We start from the raw sequence: 20,552 nt of genomic DNA, 5'->3' as shown, positions 1-20,552 counted from the left end.
AATTACTTGGGTTTTAGAATTTTAAATTTCAAATTAAGACTTTGAATTAAATTTTAATATCCAAAACTTGAGGGCAAGTTTTGAAACTTTTTCAAACTTAGGGTTTAGAATTTAAACATTTCAAAATTAACCTTTTAATCAAGATTTAAATTCCATAACTTGAGGACAAGTTTTGAAACTTTTCAAAACATTTGGGTTTAACTATTTAAATTTCAAAAACAAAACTTTTAAGTACAAATTTAAACTATAAAACTTAAAGAGGAAAATTGAAACTTTTATCACAAGATAATTCAAATATAAATTACAAATAATCAATCTTTATCTAATAAAACAAAATATTATCTAAATTTTGACAATTATCTTCTATTTTGGCAAGGATAATATCCAAATATTGATAAAATATGTTTTTTTATTAATAAAAAACGTTTTAGGTAATTATCCACAGCCAAAACAGGTCAAAATCCCACGAAATCAGGTATCTGTGACTCTGATTCGTCGAATCAGCATATGACTCGTCGAGTTCCTAGTGGACTCGGTGAGTTCAGCTATGGACTCAGCGAGTCCAGCCCCCAGAAACCAAAAAATTTCGATTTTAAGCATGAATAATCAACTATAGCATCAAATACTCAACAAATAGCCCTCGACACTGATACCACTGAAGGGTTTTGAGCACTACATCATTGCTATGGTGTACATGCAAACCCTAATAGCTTTTGGATCTAGTTTGTCTAATAAACATGCAATTGAATATCCAAAGCTATAAACCCTAGATCTATCATATAAGAAATGAAATAAAGGGTTTAGTATTACCTTTGATTGTTATATATCAATAACAATCAATCCCTAGCTTCAGAAAGCTTAGTGCCTCAAGTGTTGCACCTCTAATGGAGTCACAAACACCAAGAGCAAGAAGAATGATTAGGAGAAGAGAAGAGGCACTCAAAAATGTCTGGAAACCCTAATCCAAGTGCTAGCTACGTTTTTGGTGCGTAAGGGTTCCATATATACTTAGACTATTAGGGTTATCAAACTAGGAAACCCTAATATGACTGCTTAGGCCCTAAGCAGTCCATGGACCCCTTTAGAATATCCCTTGGACGAATTCGTTATGGGCTTCCTATATAATTCGTCCAACCTATTATTCTTAAGTGATTCATAGCCCAATTGCAATTATATTATAATTACAATTCCAGTCCCCTTAAGTTCAATTAATCTCTTTTAGCCACAAAATTAATTCTTAATTGATTCTTGACTAATATTAATTAAACAATATGATTTCTCCTTTAATATATTATTCGCATAATAGATTAATAAATCATAATTAATCCTCTCTCTTCCTATAATTCATCTTACATATTGCTATGGTGAAGGCAACCCAAAAGGACCATGCTCATAATCGGGTCAAGCACATACCAAAATAGTTATGGACTACGACACTAATCCAACACACACACACACACACACACACACACACACATATATATATATATATATATATAATTTATTAAATACACTTAATGTGATAATAAATGCAAAAAAATCTTAGAAAAAAAATTCACCCTAATAAATAAAGATCATTTTTTTCAAATGTCATTATCTCATTAAATTTGTTAAATATAATTATGTGATGTTCTTTTTAATAAATTTCAATCCACATGTTATTTTGTAGTTTTTTTAGTTAAATGCAATTAATATGACACATCATACTAATATTTATATATGTAATATTATAATTTAGTTTAGAATAACTAGTAATGATCAGTTAATTTTTATTTTTTTCAATTAGTGTCAATTTCATTTAAACGGTAAAAAAAATTGAATATTCATGTGAATTTGATAATGCAAATAGAACATTTCATAGTTGATGTAAATACATAAGCATAAAGATAATATAAGAAGTGAAATGACCACATATAATTCCGGTGATTAATAGAGTGATTTAGTTCAAGCTATACCAAACTATGTTTGATATTTCAACGATTTGTTTTTTAGAGTCATTTAGTTCAAGCTATAACAAACTATGGTTGATATTTCAACGATTTGTTTTTATTAAAGGTGCTTACTAATTCATCATTTCTTGATAACTAGAGTGCTTTGCTTGCCAATGTGGGACTAGCCCATTTAGTAGATGCTTTGCATCCTATATTAGAGGTCCCGAGTTTGAATATGAGTGTTGATGAATTCTACTAACTTAATGATATTAACTTCTAACCACTAACCGGCCATTAAAAAATAGAGTGATTTCGTTGAAGTTATTGCAAACTATGGTTAACGCTACAACATTTTCTTTTAAAAAATACCTAATAATTCCCTATTTCAGTTAAATCCTAATGAAATATATCTTTTTAAAATGTGTTAATGTTTAATCCTTAGTTTTAAATATTTCTTTTCTAAATCAATTCATATAATACATGAGTTTTTAATATAAGTAGACAAAATATTGTGAATGCTTCATTAAGTTCTACAGTTGGTCAAAATGCAAAGTCTTAAGATTAACAAAAAAACATTTGATATTGAAGAAACAACAACATTTTCAAACTAACTATCAGACAAAAGAGAAGGAAATGTTGATGGTTTAAATGATGGTAATATAATTATTGATATTTTGGATAATCTTCTTATTAGTGATTCTTTTGATCCTAATGGTTAGTTGAAGATGTTTATTTATTTTAAAATTTTATTTTAAAAAATACTTAATATTTACATCTTAATATTTATTTTTTTTTAATCAATTTGTGTAATACACATGTTTCACACCTAGTTTATAATAACATGCAAATAGAAATAATGTATTTCTTATGAAATTTAGAAAAAAAAATTATTGATAATTAATTGAATGAAAATATGATCTGTCTATCCTTTTTATTTCTCATATTATCTTTATGTATTTACATCAACTATGAAATGTTCTATTTGTATTATCAAATTCACATGAATATTCAATGATCATTAATTGGGTTGTTAGATCATTTCCATTTATTAATGATAAAATAAATGATTATTAATTGAATAAAAATATGATTTGCCTGTCCTTTTTATTAATAAACTAACTATTAGTTTGAATGTATGGGTATGATCTCTAAACATTATGCTTCATGGAGATGGACAATTATGAAATTTTGTTCTTATATTTTTTTTCCATCTTATTGTATTGGCTTATACAGACAATAAATGATGTGGTCAACGGAATGATCTTCCTGGGGACAAGATTATACATGGATTTAACTAGTAAAGAAGAAAGAAATACAAGGCCCACAGCTTTGGTAGTGCTTAACACCCGATCTATTGGTGCTTATAAGTCTGTGATTGAGATGGTTCAAAATAAAGAAGCTAAAAGTCTATGGGGAAATCAGTTTACTTTCTTACATGTTTCGTTACCAGAGCTTTACCGGAATGATGAGTCTTTCAATCCACTTAAATTTATTAAACAAACACAAACTATCATTAGGAGGAAGAGAAATACCTGTACGGTTTATCTTACTGGAGTTCTACTTGAGTATTTGAGAAAGTATAGAGGCCCAGAGGTATCTTTACATCATTAGCATTCTAGTGTAATATTATTTTTCTTTTTATCTAAATCTAATTCGTATTGAAATGCTATTGGTAATACATATAAAGGTAACAGCTAAATACATTCATGGAATCATTAAGAATTCAAGCATGGGGGTGTCAAATGTAATCGGGCCACTTGAAAAGATGACTCTTTCTAATCAACGAGTTAAAGGCTTGTATTACATGCCCATCAATGGCCCACAGGTATCAATCATCACATTTTTTTTACTAACTAATTAATTTTCTATCTGTTCCAATGATTTACGATTCTCCATACTGGTGTCCATGCACATTACTTTATTAATTAAACTCTAAAGAGTTTTCTTCAATATTAACTTCTGGCAGAGCCTTACGGTGACAACAATTAGTTACATGGACGAGTTGAGGGTCGCAGTAGGAACGGAGAAAGGTTTCATAGATCCTGAGAAGTTCCAGACATGTATAGAGAAAGCTTTCAATATGATTTTTGATGCTGCAGTTAAGTCTGAATGATTTGTGTGTTTATACCATGTCCATGGATTTTATAAGTCATTTCAGGAAAAAATTATTGATCTTCGTTATCCCTACGGATGATCAAATATTATCGTAATTAAATATAAGACAAAACTTCTTGATTATTTATTGATTTGACTATTATGTAATGGTAGTATGTGCTTTCATTAGCGAGTGTTAAACATCATTTGTAATTTTCAGTGTGTTCTTTAATTTTGTGTTGATTGTTAAACTTATAATTGTTAAATGATCATTTTCCTTTTGATGAGTTGTTAAATATAAAGGGTCTTATTGTACTTTATAGAAGGTTTAGAGTCTATTATGTAACTTAATGATAGTTTGTTAGATTACCGTCTTGTATATAACTTGTCACAATTTTCAGAGTAATGAAATCATTTCTTGATTCATCTTCATTTTGTATCTCGTAATATGGTATTAGAGTGGAAATTTATGCTTCCAATAAAATTTTTTGATCGTCTTCTTCATTTCTCCGATCAGCTGCCCCACTGATTGTGTTTCTTTTCCTAATCTGTCATTCCGCTGATTTTCTTTTTCATTCAACACTGATGTCGACAACTAAATATGGATCATCTAGTTTGTTTGTTGCTCCGATTGCATTTGCATCTATATTATCTGCATCATTTAGATGGTCATTGATTCGTACTCGTTTCTCAATTGATCACTTGTAAAGTTCATGGAGCCAACCCATGAACATTGCTCTCTCTATGAAGAACAAAAATGGATTTATTAAACGTTCTCTTTCTAAACCTAATTCTTTTGATCCTAACTATAGTGCATGGATGCGCACAACAAGCTTGTTATTTCTTGGATACTCAATTTCGTATCCAAAGAAATCACTACAAGTATTATGTTCACTGAATCTGCTTGAGAAATTAGGGAATATTTAAAGGACCAATTTCAACAAAGTAATAGAGTTTATTTCACAAAACTGAAATATCTCACTGAAGAACTCGTGAATTTTCCTTCTGTCAATCGAGTATTTTCTTTACGCCTAGTTCCCGAGTTTATCAAAAGAAAAGAAAAGAAGAGAAAAGAAAGTTATGAGAGAAAAGAAAGAAAGCAAGGGAAATCCTCCCAAATCGGAAGGAAAGTTAGGAGGGAAAGTCATTCTTTCAATTCCCTCTACTTCCTTCCACTTCCTCTCTTTAATGAAATTCGTGAACGCCAATTTCTTTTATTTTCTGCTCATTTCAACCCATTTCCTTTCCTTTCTCTAGTTAAGTTTAATTCGGGAACAGGGTGTTACTCAATTAGGAAGAGAAATAAAAATCTATGACAAATGCTTCTTCTCAATCTATGGCTTTCAAGGCTTGAGCTACAAGTCAAAACAATTCGCGTAAGCCTCAAAACAACAACAAATCTTATACTAATAAAGATAGACTTTTTTTGTAGTAACTGCAAGTTTCAAGGTCATATTGTTGATAAGTGCTACAAGCTCCATGGATATCCTCCTGGTTACAAACCAAAATACAAAACAAATTATGTTGCCGCAGTTAATGCCAATGAAGATCCTCAAATTCAAATCAATTCTATTTAGAATGATTTGTCAAACATGTTTAAAGGATTTTCTCAAGACCAATGTCAACAAATGATGTCAGCTTTATCCAATCATATTGTAGAGCCAAAATATCTTGTAATATGTCGAAGTCTTGTGTATTAGTCACTTCCATATGTTTTCTATGTATTTTCTAAGGCATCTTTTTCATGAAGCGTGATGTCTAGCCTTAGTATTTTTTGTACTTTCAGCCTCCTATAAATAGGAGCTGAACATAGAGTTGATAGTAGAGTTTTTCCCATTTTTACTATCAGTTTTGTACTCTAGTTCTCTGAAAGTAATATGAGCTAAACTAGATCTTATTTATGTTGTGTTCATATTACATCGTTTTACTCTGATTTGATTCTTATACTCGATTAAACACTTCTATAATTGGTATCAGGGTAGCAATCAATACTGCGAAGATCTGATTTTCAATTGAGTCTCTAGTTTTTGAGTTGTGAGTTTGTCTCAAAAGTTTCCGCAATGTTTGATTCTGAAAATCATCTCTGATCTACAGTTTTGATTTGATTCTGCATTTGAATTGTGTAATCGAGTAATCGATTTTGAGTTTCTGATCAATTTATTCATTCAATTTCAAATTTCTTCAAGTTTTTCTGAAAAATCTTATACGTCCGTTAATGGCAAATTTCAACATGAACACGATGACTTCAGTTTCTCATCTGTTAGGATCTTCTACGAAGATTCATATGTTGATTCCTAAGTACTATGATTAGTGGGACGATTGAATGGAGGATTACTTGAATGGATTGGATGAGGAACTCTGGAGCTGCATTACAGGAATCGCTCAACCTCCATCGAATGTTCAAACTATTGGATCATCTGGATCAACACCTGTAGTTACTGATCAATCCACCAGGCTGAAGAACAACGAAAAGCGTTGTTTGAGAGAATTGCGAGGTGCATTGTCGCCTATTGTTTACAATTACGTACGTGGTTGTAAAACTGCAAAGGATATTTGGAACACTCTTAAGGAAAAGTATCAAGGAAGCGAGAAAACGAAGATAAATTCTATTAAGCAGTGTCTTGTGGAGCTGAAAGAGTTCAGACAAAAAGAGAATGAAACAATTAAAGTTTACGATGATCGTCTTAATGAACTGATCTATAGATGCAATTGTTATGGAATCATAAGGTCATTAATGGAGTTCAATCTCACTTTTGTGATGGGACTTTGTAAGGAATGGAGAAGTGTCAGTATGATAGTAAAGAATCCACAAAGCTTCGATACTTCATCTCTGAATGATTTGTATAATCAGTTGAAAACTCATGAAAGTGAAGTGAATGAGATGGCTGAAGAGTCGAAACTTAGTTTAGGAGGCTCTTTAGCTCTTGTTTCGATAGTGTCTGAGAAAGAGGCAGGTGAAAAAGATAATTCTGATGAAGAAAGTTTTCTAATGAACTCTAATGATGAAGCAGTTGCTTTTTACTCGAAAAATCGAGTTAAAAAGTTCTTTAAGAAACCATTCAACTCCAAGGTGAAGCAAGGTGATGCTAAAGCAAGTTTCGATAATAAATCTGTAGGTGAGGAGAAGAAGAAATTCGTGAAGAATGATGTGAAGGAAACTGAAGCCAAAATTGAGAAGAAACATAAGGGATATTTGGGCATTGACTGTCACTACTACAACGGAGCAAATCATTTGGCAAATGATTGTATGCTTCGTAAGAAAGATGAGAAAAAGAATAAGGTCAAGGACGAAGCATACTATGTGGAGAAACTGGAAGAGGTTCGTACAAAAGCGAAAGGGATGCCATTGGTTGCAAGAGGAGAAGGTGAGGAAGATGGCACGTATCATATCTGGTCTTCAGGATCTGATGACGAAGAGATGCGTAATCTGACGCATGGGGATATGTTCGCACAATTTGCACAGGATAAGGACGAAATGGTGACTGGTCATTGTTTCAAGACCAAATTAGGAGAGAAATCACCGATGACAACGAAGGTACGTTCTATTCTCCAATCTTTTAACATTCCTTTACAAGGTTATGATTCTGAAATAAATGCATTTGATGATACTGTTTCTTACTTTGATACAATTGTGGTGTCTGCTAGTAATGAAGCTAAGAAACTAAACATCTAGTTGCTAGAGACCCAAAAATTGCTAGATTCGAAATGAAGCAGGGTAGAGTATCTGGAATTGCAATTGAGTAATGTGAATAAGGATATGGAATGTCTAGATAATGATGTTCGAATGTTACTTGCTCAGCGAAACATTTACTGTAATTCAACAAAAATATTATATGCTAAATTGACTACATTGCATCATTCATCTAATATAAGAAAAGAACAACATAGAAAATTGTTTCCTTTTCTTGTTTTCGAAAGAGAGAAAGTTGATAGTTTGTCCTATGATTGTGAGAAAACCATAGCAGAATTCGATAAAGTGTCTGATAATCGATTTGCTTATGGTATTGTTAAGATAGACGAATATTTGAATGCTGATGAACTTGTTGAGATAGTGAATGAAACTTTGACCAAAAGTGAACAAATCAAAATTTTGAAAAGAACTGAGAATTCGAAACTTGACTCTCAATATAATTTTGCTCATATCAATGATAATTCTGATAGTTTTAGCGTAATCAGTGAAATTGAGGAGGAGGAAAGTATTGATTGTTCTCAGTTATCTGTCATTAATGTCACATCTAAGTCAAAAGGTAAAGAAATTTGTGATGATTCGATGGTTGAGGATGACATTGATAGACCCTCTACTTTTAATGTTTGCGACTTTGATAATGTGTCACACCCCAAAACCAAGAACGGTGGAAACGTTCTGGGGCGGAGGATGTCATGTACAGTATCATAACAATGCAAAGTAGTAAATAAGCAACAACATCATCCATTGCATTAATAGTATAATTTCATACAAATGTGTTCTTTAATAGTAATAAGACACCAAAAACAATTATCAAAATAAAAGACGAGTCTTGAAGAAGCTCCGTCTTCTCAAAACCTGGTCATCAGTACCTGTCTACTGGTGACCTGAGAATAAAACTTATTTTGAAAGCATAGATCAGCCTTAAAGCTGGTGAGTTCATAAGTATTAAGTGTCAACAATTGTATAAGTTTGATGAAAACGTTTGTATTTGAACAATGTAAAGGTTTGTATATGTTTGAAAACCCCTAGAAAATCCTATATTTTCTACTAGTATAAAAAGTAGTCTTCTACCAAGACCCAACTGTTTGTATGTTTGTTCCTTTGTAAACGTGAGTGCTTTTCCCAAGAATGACTATCATTTCCAAAACATAGTTTTATATTACCCTTTATGTGAGAAGATCACAATTTGAATATAATAGGAAAATGTGTATGTGTACTACGGTATTATTTGTATTAATCACCGAATTAATAAATACCTTAAAAACAATGGTTAAATTAAGGCAAAATGTGATATGATTGTTGCTATACTAATCTGAATATGACACGACGATGAAAGACGTCGGAAGATATGACATTTGGCACCCGTAGACTTGCAAGTCCCACTGTAGCGAACAACAGAGGTGTAGGATACTCAATCCAGTATAGATCCATACACAAACTCACGCTCTCCCTCCAGGAGATTCTGGTTACAAAACGAGACATAACGAAATAGTCGATGTGTTACGAAGTAGTATCTCACAGTATGTTATCTCTGAATCTTGTTATAGTATACTTGTTATAGTAATAGTATTCTATGTATAGTATTCTCTGTATAGTATCCTTTGTATAGTATTCTCTATATAGTATCCTCTATCTAGTATTCTCTGTTATAGTATTCTTTGACTAGTATTCTCTGTCATAGTAATCTCTGTTATAGTATTCTTTGTTATAGTACTTGTATATGATAGTATTCTCCTAAACTATACCTCTTATAGTTTACTAGTAAGTTATGTATATGAATAGATGAATGTATACCCTTGCTACCCAAAGGTACTGAACTAATTGAATAGAACTTTTATGTCTACATATGTATACATAATATACATCTAATATTTAGATGACATTCGGACAACTGATCGATACCCTAAGTCCACATCCAAACAAGGAAAAGGAAATAAAGCGAGCTAGCAGTCCTAAGTCCTTTAAACATTATGTATATAACCATACATATATATACATGCTTTTGATAGTATATATAAGTTGAAAAGAGGTTTTGAATTACAGTTAAAGAGCTTTGAACAATGAATAAATAATGACTTGATGTCAGTTTATAAAACGATTTAAAAGTAGATTGTTTTGAAACACAGTTTGAAGTATATGAAATCCTTGATTGAAACACAGTTATAAATCACACGTGATTGATCTTATAACTAACATGTTTTCTACTTGTATCCCACCTATAAAAGCATTTAAAATCGTTTAAAAGATAAGTTTAAGGGGTATGAACTCACCTGTCTGTGAATAAGTCGAATGTAAGATTGATATAGGAAGTTGAGTGTCAATTGAAGACTTGAGCACAAACGAATCCTATTAACCATATAATGACATATATATATATATATATATATGTGTGTGTGTGTGTGTGTGTATACAATTAGTGTATGTAATAACTAATTATTGATTTGGAACCACCTTAGGGACTAGTAAACACTTATTATGAAGTGTTACAACCATATATGATTATATATGAGTGGTATATAACTATACAAGGGAGTGTATGGTCAAAATGCACAACAAATGTGTGTGTGCGGCCAGGGTGTGCGCCCAAGAAGTGTGTGCGGCCGCACACTCCTTATGGAACGTGCCAAAACATGATTTTAAGCTATAAGGGATATCTAGGAAGGTTTCATTCTTCATGCCTTAGCCTTAAATGAAGTTTGTTGCCATTTTGGGATCTAAAAAGGGTGTGTACGGCCACCATGAAGGTGTGCGGCTGCAAACACTTGAATATCATACGAGATGATGTTTTCATGTATAATTTCAAGTGTTCTTAGCATATAACTAGTTGTGATAAGTGTATATACGTTATAGAGGCTTGAAAGGGGTGATTATGGTCCAAAACTTAGTGTGTGTTCTTGGTGTTTTTGAAGATCTAACACCAAAATGTGTTTTTCATGGATCATAGTAGGGAAGAAGGCTAGATAAGGTTTTGCATCAACAAATCAAAGGGAAGTATTACTTACTTTTATGAAGATCAAGATGAAGATGTGGATGGTACTTGAGAGAGAAACATGCTCTAACTTTGAAGGAGTGGAAAAAGTGTTCAAAATGACTAAGTGTGACATTTATAGGTGGGAGTGTGTGGCTGGAATGGGTGTGCGGGCGGACACACCTGTGTGTGGCCGTACACTCAAGTGTGCGGCCGCACACTCCATGTGTTGGAGTGTTTGGCCCGAGTGTTCTTGACATGCATTGTGATATCCCATTTCTAGGCTCCTACCTTGATTGTACTAGGTTTAGAACACTCAAATAGCCCCTAAAAATGTTAAAAGATAGAAAAACGAGTCTAACTTTGATTACGTTGGTCTATTATACAAGATAGAAGTTCTGGGTTGTCACATAATGTGAGTGTAAGAGACAGTCAAATGGATAGTAGTGATGATGAGAATGAAGAAGAAGTGTCGAACAATTTTGAAACAGAAACTTATGTTTCAAAGGAAACAACTATTAAACGAATTGTTGTTGACCAAGTGTTTGGAGACACTGAAAATTTCGACAAAGTGTTATCTGAAAAAGGTGCTCATTTTTTGAAAACGAACACTGTGATGTATCCAAATTTTAAGTGTTCAGATGATGTTGTATTCCAGAATCAGGTGTTTGTCACTACTCGGAATGTTGAAAACATCAAACCAGAGTTCAACTAAATAATTGAAGAAGATAACAAGAAAACATCAGACGAAGGATTCTTTTCAAATCAAATCACTGTTGAAAATAATCTAACAAAGAATTCGTATGTTTTTCAAAGACAAAAACCACAACAAAAATGGGTTGAAAAACAAGAAAATACAAAAGAGATTTTGAAACAAGAATCTAATGAAACAATGAGAATGTGAAACTTAATTCACAAGAATTTAAGGATCTTGTAGAAAAATTTTCGAATGAAAAAGGAATTTCGAAAAGACAAGCACAAAAGACAATTTTTTGGCAAGTTGTGTCAAAAGAAAATCAATCAAAAATACCAATCAAGAAAATATCTGAAAAAAGGGTTGTCTAAATCAGTATAAACAAAGTTTTCAACTCATTCAGATAAAAAGGAAAATCCCACTCAACCAATTTCATCTGATTCTCAAAATTATTCAATGAAGTTTTTAAAATCAACACCTTCAAAGACATTTCAAGCAAATGCTCAACAAAAGATTTTTCTTTCAAAAAGCCAACAAAAGTTTTCACCTTCAAATTCATCTTCTCCAAAACCAACAAACGCTCAAAACAAATTTTCTTCAAATAGAACAAATCGATATTTTGCTAATGTTTGTCAATTTGAAAATATTCGAAAATTTAAGAATGTTCAAAAATTTGAAAATGTTCGAAAATTTGAAAAACTTTGAAGGTTTGCAGACAATCAAAGATTTGTGAATGATAAATCCAACATATCTGCAAAGTTTATTCCATAAAAACAAAATTTTCCGAATCCATCTGCACACAAAGCCACTAAAGTATCGTACACAAAATGTTCATCTAGGGTGGAAACAATCATTAATTGGCTTGAGGAAAAAGGGGAAAAGTATCAAATGGGAAATTTTTCGCAACATCAAATCAAGAAGGCCTATGAATAGTATTTGAATGATACTTCATCTGGAAATTCATCTTCGAAAGAATCAAATACTCCAGTTCAATAATGGCAACCGATCTCAAAAGTACAACATACTTAGAAGCATGAGAAGAAAGTCAGTGAAAGTCCAAAACTATTGAAAAATTATGTTTCAATATCTTTAACTGATGATGTCGACTTAATTGATACTTTCAAAAACAAAGTTCAAAATTGGGCTTTAGGTTCTAAATTTCATTCACTTTTTCAATCTAATGACCAAAGACCCAAACAGCCTTGCGTACCTAAATTCTTTTAATGATTGTAGGTACTGTGTGACGAACAATATGATGAGAAATGGTACATTGATATTGGTTTCTCACGTCACATGACTGGAAGGAAGGAGAATTTGCGTGATTTTAGAAGTTTGTAAAATGCAGGAGTAGTGAAGTTTGGAAATAATCACTAGTGTCAAGTTAAAGATTATGGTAAAGTAACAAGTGGACAATTTACAGTGAATTGTGTTGCTTATGTTGAAGGTCTTAAACATAATTTGATAAGTGTTTCACAACTTGTTATGGGCACTGGCAATCAAGTTGTGTTTACTGATGAAGGAAGTATCATTTCTAATGTTGAAAAGAACAAATTTTGCTGAAGTCAAAAAGATATGACGATATGTTCACTCTTGACATCAAACCTATTGTTAGGAAACCCTCAGTTTGCTTACTTTCGAAAGCTCCATCTGATGTTAGCTGGTTGTGGCATCGATGTTTATCTCATTTGAACTTTCGAAATCTGAATAAATTGGTGGTAGAGGATCTTGTTTGAGGTTTACCTGTTCTAAAGTTTAACAATGATACTTTATGTGCAACTTACGAACAAGGAAAACAGCATCGTAAAGGACATCCAATTATCATAGATTCGAAAATTGTTGAACCGTTGGAACTTCTTCATATTGACCTTTGTGGACCATCAACCATTGAAACACTCAACAAGAAACAATACATTTTTGTTATTGTTGATGATTTTTCACGATTCACTTGGGTGTATTTTGTCAGGTTAAAATCTGAAGTCGCTCAAACAATGTCGAATTTATCAAGAAAATTGAGACAATCCTAAAGAAGAAAGTTCAAAAAATCAAAAGTGATAATGGTTATGAGTTTAAAAAAAATGTTCTTGATTCGTTCTTAACTGAGAAAGAAATTTCGCATAATTTCCCATCGCCGTATACACCACAAAAAATGGTGTGGTTGAAAGAAGGATTAGGTCTCTTTGCGAAGTAGCAAGAACAATGTTGACATATGCGGATATTCCTCAATATCTATGGGTAGAAGCAGTTTCGACAACATGTTTTACTCAGAATCGATCCTTTATTTGTTTTCATCTTAATATAACTCCGTATGAAATCATAAATAACCGAAAACCTAATGTCAAATTTTTTCATGTTTTTGGTTGTAGGTGTTTTATCATGAATCTCAAAGATAATCTTTCGAAATTTGAAGCTAAGTCTAATGAAGGAATATTCTTGGGATATTTGAATAACTCAGTTGCATACATAGTCTTAAATAAACGAACACGAAAAGTTGAAGAGACATTTAATCTCACTTTTGATGATTACTATGTGAAACAAGTTAAAAAGTTTTTCGAACAAAAACCACTTAATGAATCAAATGATGAGTCTGAAAGTTATAATTCATCTGATTTTGATTATGATTTAATTTTTGGTGTTCCAGAAAGGGCTGCTGATGCTGAAGTAAATGCTGCTGATAGTCAAATTCTTGAATCTTCGAAACATACTGATGATTCGACAATCACATTAGATACAACTACTATTGGAGAAAGTATGCAAGATGCACAAGTGGAGGGGGAGCACTTTCATATTCCTTCAAACGTTGAGGGGGATCATCCTTTCGAGGGGGAGAACAGCAGTGTAAATGAAAGTTTCGAGGAGAGCATCAGAATGACAATTATGTTGAGGGGGAGCATAATGATACTTATGGTAATAAATATTGATCAAAACGATGAATTTGATGAACTAAATGATAATAATTTTGTTACAGTATCTAAAAATGAAGAATTGTACGAAGATGCACCATTGGACTTTGATCCAGCATATCCACCATTGAAAAAATGGACAATAAATCATCCAAAAGAACAAGTCATTGGGAATCCACAAGATGGTGTTTTGACTAGAGCTCAAATTCGTACAAAGAATATTGTACTGAATAATCATCAAGAATTTTGCATGTTTAATGTTTTTATTTCAAAAATGGAACCAGGGACAGTAAAAATTGCAATGGAACACTCTGACTGGGTTGTTGCTATGCAATCTGAACTTGCTGAATTTGATCGAAACAAGGTTTGAAGACTAATTCCTAAGCCAAAAGATGTTTTGATAGTTGGATGATAATGGATTTTCAAAAATAAAAACAGACAAAGATGGTAATATTGTTCAAAATAAAGCTAGGCTCGTAGTAAAAGGTTACTCGCAACAAGAAGAAATTGACTATGAAGAAACCTTCGCCCCTGTCGAAAGATTCGAGGCAGTTCAAATATTTTTGGCATATGCAACTCATAAAGACTTTGATGTTTATCAAATGGATGTGAAATGTGCATTTTTAAATGGAGAACTTGAAGAGACAGTTTATGTGGAACAACCTCTTGGTTTTGTTATTGAAGAATATCCTGATCATGTTTATATTTTAGATAAAGCAGTATATGGGTTAAAACAAGCACCAAGAGATTGGTATGCAACTCTTACCAATTCCTTAAAACAGTCGAAATTTAAACAAGGATCATTTAACCCCAAATTATTTCTAAAGAAAGTTGGGAACCATCTAATGCTGGTTCAAATTTATGTCGATCATATTATTTTTGGCTCCACTGACTCTGCTTTGTCTAGTGAATTCGAAAGTTTGATGAAAAGCCAATTCGAAATGAGCATGATGGGTAAAATCAATAATATTCTTGGTTTAAACATTCATCAAAGCCGAGAAGGAATTTTCATCAATCAAGAAAATATACCAGGGATTTGATTGAAAAAATTGGAATGACAAATAGCACGAAGTTAAGAGTACCAATGGCGGTTGGAACAAGGATAACACCTTCGTTAGACACACCTATTGTTGATCTTACTTTATATAGGAGTATGATAGGTTCATTGCTTTATCATACAGCAAGTCGACTTGATTTCATGTTTTTTGTATGTAATTGTGCTAGGTATCAAGAAAATCCAAGAGAACCACGCTTGACTGCAGTGAAAAATATTTTTCGTTATCTTAAGGGAACAATTTCGTTAGGATTGTGGTATCCTTTGAAATTAGGATTTTTCATTCAAGCATTTTCAGATTCGGATTTGGGAGGATGTACTCTTGATAGAAAAAGTACAAGTGGAGGATGTCAGTTTTTGGATGGGAAGCTTGTAAGTTGGTAATCGAAAAAGTAAACATGTGTTGCAATTTCAACCGTTGAAGCTGAGTATGTTGCAGTTGCCGCTTTAAGGAGATGGGTCATCAGCAATCACTCGTTAAGATCAGTGACTTCAAGAAGTATGGTCTACCTTGCATCTGGAATTTCTTAGTTGGGATATACCTTTGTTGCTTAAATGGGTGAAGTGTAGGAATTGACAAGGGGAGAATAGAAGTTTATGCTATGGTAGCAGGATTGTATTATGACTTAAATGTGGATTTTTCTACTCAGATGTGGAAGGAGTTCGTTAAAAACTTGGAAAACACAAACATGGTGAAAGGGATTTCATTTGCTCATTACTGGAGTTTAATCCTCAAGAAGATTTATGAAAAAGAAGAAATTCAAGTTCGTGCACATGAGGCTAAGGCAGAGTTCATGAAGTATCATTTTCCAAAGACTGTTGAAGATTACTCAAAAGTATTCCTTAAAGTTGCTCGGATTCCTGATGGTATGTGAAAGAAAGTTGATCCAACAAACTCCGTATTGAAGGTGTACTTGAAACGTGTTAATCCTTCAGTCGAAACTAGGATTTTGCTGAAAATCAGTGATGAAGGATCTTCTAAGAAAGTTAAGAAATCGAAGAAGGGAGCTAATGATGTTGTTCACGAAAGCCCTAAGAAACAAGCTAAGACTAAGTCTCCGAAGAAGATTACAAACGAAACTGAGAAGCCTAAGGAGAAGGTTGTTGCTGAATATTTGAAGGAATTGATCCCTTCGCAATCTGGTGTGTTAAAAATTGATCGAAAAAATTGGAATGACAAATAGCACGAAGTTAAGAGTACCAATGGCGGTTGGAACAAGGATAACACCTTCGTTAGACACACCTATAGTTGATCTTACTTTATATAGGAGTATGATAGGTTCATTGCTTTATCTTACAGCAAGTCGACCTGATATCATGCTTTTTGTATGTAATTGTGCTAGGTATCAAGAAAATCCAAGAGAACCACGCTTGACTGCAGTGAATAATATTTTTCGTTATCTTAAGGGAACAATTTCGTTAGGATTGTGGTATCCTTCGAAATCAGGATTTTTCATTCAAGCATTTTCAGATTCAGATTTGGGAGGATGTACTCTTGATAGGAAAAGTACAAGTGGAGGATGTCAGTTTTTGGATGGGAAGCTTGTAAGTTGGTAATCGAAAAAGTAAACATGTGTTGCAATTTCAACCGCTGAAGCTGAGTATGTTGCAGTTGTTGCTTGCACTTTGCAAATCATATGGATTCAGAGTCAATTGCGTGACTATGCAATTAATATGATAAGGATTCCATTGTATTGTGATTCACAAAGTGCTATACGCATTTGTCATAATCCAGTACAACATTTGAAAACCAAACTTATTTCACTTCGTTATCATTTCTTTAAATATCATGTGGAAGATGGTAACATTGAAGTTCATTTTGTAAAAACAGCTGATCAGCTTGCTGATATTTTTACAAAACCATTGGAGGAAAAATCATTTGTTAGAATTTTGCAACGTTTGGGGATGATTGAAGCAAACTCTTTTCTAGGACTAATTTCGAAAGAATGACAAAGAAGTGATAAGAAAATGTGTCGATTCAGAGGCAATAATGATTCATTCAGAGGTTGATAGTATTAATCATTCAGTGGTTATTGTTCACGTTCAATGCCTCGATACGCTTCGTTTTCGACATTTTGGAAATAAAAGTTTCGTTAGTTTGGTACACTCTTATGTTTTCGTTTATTCTTTAATTTTCAAAAATTTGAAAAACCAAAAATATTTTCGTTAACTTGTATTCTTTTCGAAAAATCAAAAATACCAAAAAGATTTTCTTTTGTTATTTGTTTTAATTTTCGAAAAACTCAAAAACTCAAAAATATCTTCTTTCCTTTCACAAATATAAAAGACCAAAAAGAATTTTGTTATTTTGTATTTTGCTTTTCATTCTTAGTGCAGATTCCAAGGAAGTTTTACAAGGGTCATGCTTGCATTTCTAGGGTAAGGTAAAATTTTGAAACTTTGTACTATTTAGAATGTCCCTAGAAGCATGCTACAACATGTCAACCTAAGCCTACGTGGATTCAATGTGTGATTGCGAAAGCCTTAATGAAATTTTTCATTATGAAAATTTCTTCCCAATCAGGCTTGTATGCACATTAGTCTACTGAGCTACCTAACTCTTCTCAAATGAGTTAAGAGGTTTCCGTTTGGTCCAAACATAACAAAGGTACAATTGAATTCGTGAAACAACCTTTTTCATCTTAAACTTCTAACACATTTCACACACAATGACATATGTCCATGAGGTCATTTATCAAACCAATCATGACTTAGACATATCAAAACTCTGTGTTTATGATCTTGATTCATGAGGTCGTGATGAAAGTGAAACCCAATTTTCTAAATTTTCAAGGAATTGACGGGGAACTATGTTCCAGATTTTCACGAAACATTTTGTCAGTACCAAATTTTCGATGCTCCAAATCATATTCTTTCGTTATGAGTGGTCTTCATCAAATGTTCGAAGCCCACGAAATTTGTTACCCAACAGGATCTAGCTGAAACTAATTTTTATTTGAATATGATTTTCGTGTGAGTATCAATTCTTTCAATTGTCACTTTCAAAATTAATCCAAAGCATACTTGTCACTGACTAGACTGGTCACACAAGTAATTTCTATTACAATTACTCACCTTATGTTTAGGTTGATATGTAACGAAATTTTTAAGCCATCCAGGATGCTTTGAAAAAGAAGCCCTCGATACTTCTTTATAAGTATTTGATTGTAACTCACGGGAAACCACACAAGCTGTTGATTATCTCTCTTGATAATTAACGAAGCAACCTTTTCCCGGGGTTTAACTTCCTTTGTGTCGAAATTTTATTTTTCGACATCACAAATCCCAAATTTTCGTTAGTTTGCTTCTTATCTTATTCTATTGGCACACTGCACTCACGAAATCCTTGAGGTTCTGAGTATTACCAACTCAGGCTGATGATTTCGACAGTCTGGCATATGACTTCGTTTCTAAAACCAAAAACTAAAGAGCCTAACATCCATGCCGAAGGTTTTCGATCTTATCCACATGGTACTCACGAACAGTTTGATGTGACTGTTTGCAACGTCGTGCGAGTTCTAAGGTACTTTATCTGACATGACGTGTTCAACGGCTAGTGGTGTGAGTTTCAAGGACAGACGTGTCTTACTCTTTAAAGAAAACGTTTGGAATTCAATTGGGGATACATATAAAAGGAAGTTATTATCTCCTTTTATAATTATGTGTTCAAATTATCAGACGATCAAAAAGCCCTATTCTCTGTTCTTCAAGAATTTCTCAAAACCCTAATCAATGGCGGCTGATCCAACCACTACTACTGAAGGAGTTGCGTCGCAACTCATCATGAAGATCTAAAGCACAAATTATCAGGTCGAGGGTGATGTCTCACTATACCCTGAGGAGTTGAAGATGTTGATTGTTGCTCTTCAACACTCTGTTCTTGCTACTGCCATGTTTAACTCCTTTGAAGTTTCGATGACCTGGTTATCCATGGCTGGTTCTATTGCTTCTTACAACAAAGATACTGATATTATCACATTTAATTTGGTGAATGAAAATAGAATTCGTCTCATGAAGAAGATGTTTACTCAAATATTGGAGATTCTGAATTCACCTCCATTCTTTCAACCTTCCAGTGCTTAGATTCTGTTCATGTTTAAGGAGATGGGTCATCAGCCATCACTCGTTAAGATCAGTGACTTCAAGAAGTATGGTCTATCTTGCATCTGGAATTTCTTAGTTGGGATATACCTTTGTTGCTTAAATGGGTGAAGTGTAGGGCTTGACAAGGGGAGAATAGAAGTTTATGCTATGGTAGCAGGATTGTATTACGACTTGAATGTGGATTTTTCTACTCAGATGTGGAAGGAGTTCGTTAAAATCTTGGAAAACACAAACATGGTGAAAGGGATTTCATTTGCTCGTTACTGGAGTTTAATCCTTAAGAAGATTTATGAAAAAGAAGAAATTCAAGTTCGTGCACATGAGGCTAAGGCAGAGTTCATGAAGTATCATTTTCCAAAGACTGTTGAAGATTACTCAAAAGTATTCCTTAAAGTTGCTTGGATTCCTGATGGTATGTGAAAGAAAGTTGATCCAACAAACTCCGTATTGAAGGCGTACTTGAAACGTGTTAATCCTTCAGTCAAAACTAGGATTTTGCTGAAAATCAGTGATGAAGGATCTTCTAAGAAAGTTAAGAAATCGAAGAAGGGAGCTAATGATGTTGTTCACGAAAGCCCTAAGAAACAAGCTAAGACTAAGTCTCCGAAGAAGATTAAAACGAAACTGAGAAGCCTAAGGAGAAGGTTGTTGCTGAATCTTCGAAGGAATTGATCCCTTCGCAATTTGGTGTGTTAAAAAGGTTAAAAAAATTATCTTATAAGAAACAAACTTCATTAGAAGATCAATATCCTATTATTCGCAAACCTCAACTTAACAGACAAGGCGTGAAAGTCGTAAGATTCCTGCTCCAGTTTCACCATCTTCAAAGAAGTGCAGAGATGAGGATGTGGCGAAGCACATCACTAAGAATAGAAAGAAACGAAAGCTAGTGATTCGTGAAGAGTCATCAGATAGTGAGATCGCCCCAGAAACACCTTTGGGTTCGAATTCTCCAAAACTCTCACAACCACTAATCCTCACAAATGATTCATTTCCAACAAAAAACAGTTCCACTCGAAATTGTTCTTACCAAATCGAATACTGAGGAGGTTCCATTTTCTAACATAGTTACAAACGTATCTGATACGGGTGTACATGTTTTTGTGATTGTTGATCCAT

The 20,552-nt window shown here is 33.1% G+C and overlaps 1 protein-coding gene across 1 annotated transcript in view; it reads left to right on the top strand.

Annotated features, from left to right (window-relative positions):
- Positions 1 to 4,172, top strand: part of LOC145071384 (wax ester synthase/diacylglycerol acyltransferase 4-like) — a 33,780-nt gene extending 29,608 nt beyond the window's left edge. Inside the window, exons 3-5 of the mRNA XM_079018279.1 lie at positions 3,165 to 3,524; positions 3,619 to 3,756; positions 3,898 to 4,172. Of these exons, the coding sequence (XP_078874405.1) occupies positions 3,165 to 3,524; positions 3,619 to 3,756; positions 3,898 to 4,044 (645 nt within the window). The 3' untranslated portion in view covers positions 4,045 to 4,172. The remainder of the gene's footprint in view (positions 1 to 3,164; positions 3,525 to 3,618; positions 3,757 to 3,897) is intronic.
- The last annotated feature ends 16,380 nt before the right edge of the window (positions 4,173 to 20,552 follow it).

Source organism: Lactuca serriola, chromosome 8 (assembly GCF_051521515.1).
Source record: "Lactuca serriola cultivar US96UC23 chromosome 8, Lser_US96UC23_V15, whole genome shotgun sequence".
Taxonomy (NCBI): domain Eukaryota; kingdom Viridiplantae; phylum Streptophyta; class Magnoliopsida; order Asterales; family Asteraceae; genus Lactuca; species Lactuca serriola.
The sequence above is the reverse complement of the archived record's forward strand: the minus strand, read 5'-3'. Positions and strand labels throughout refer to the sequence as shown.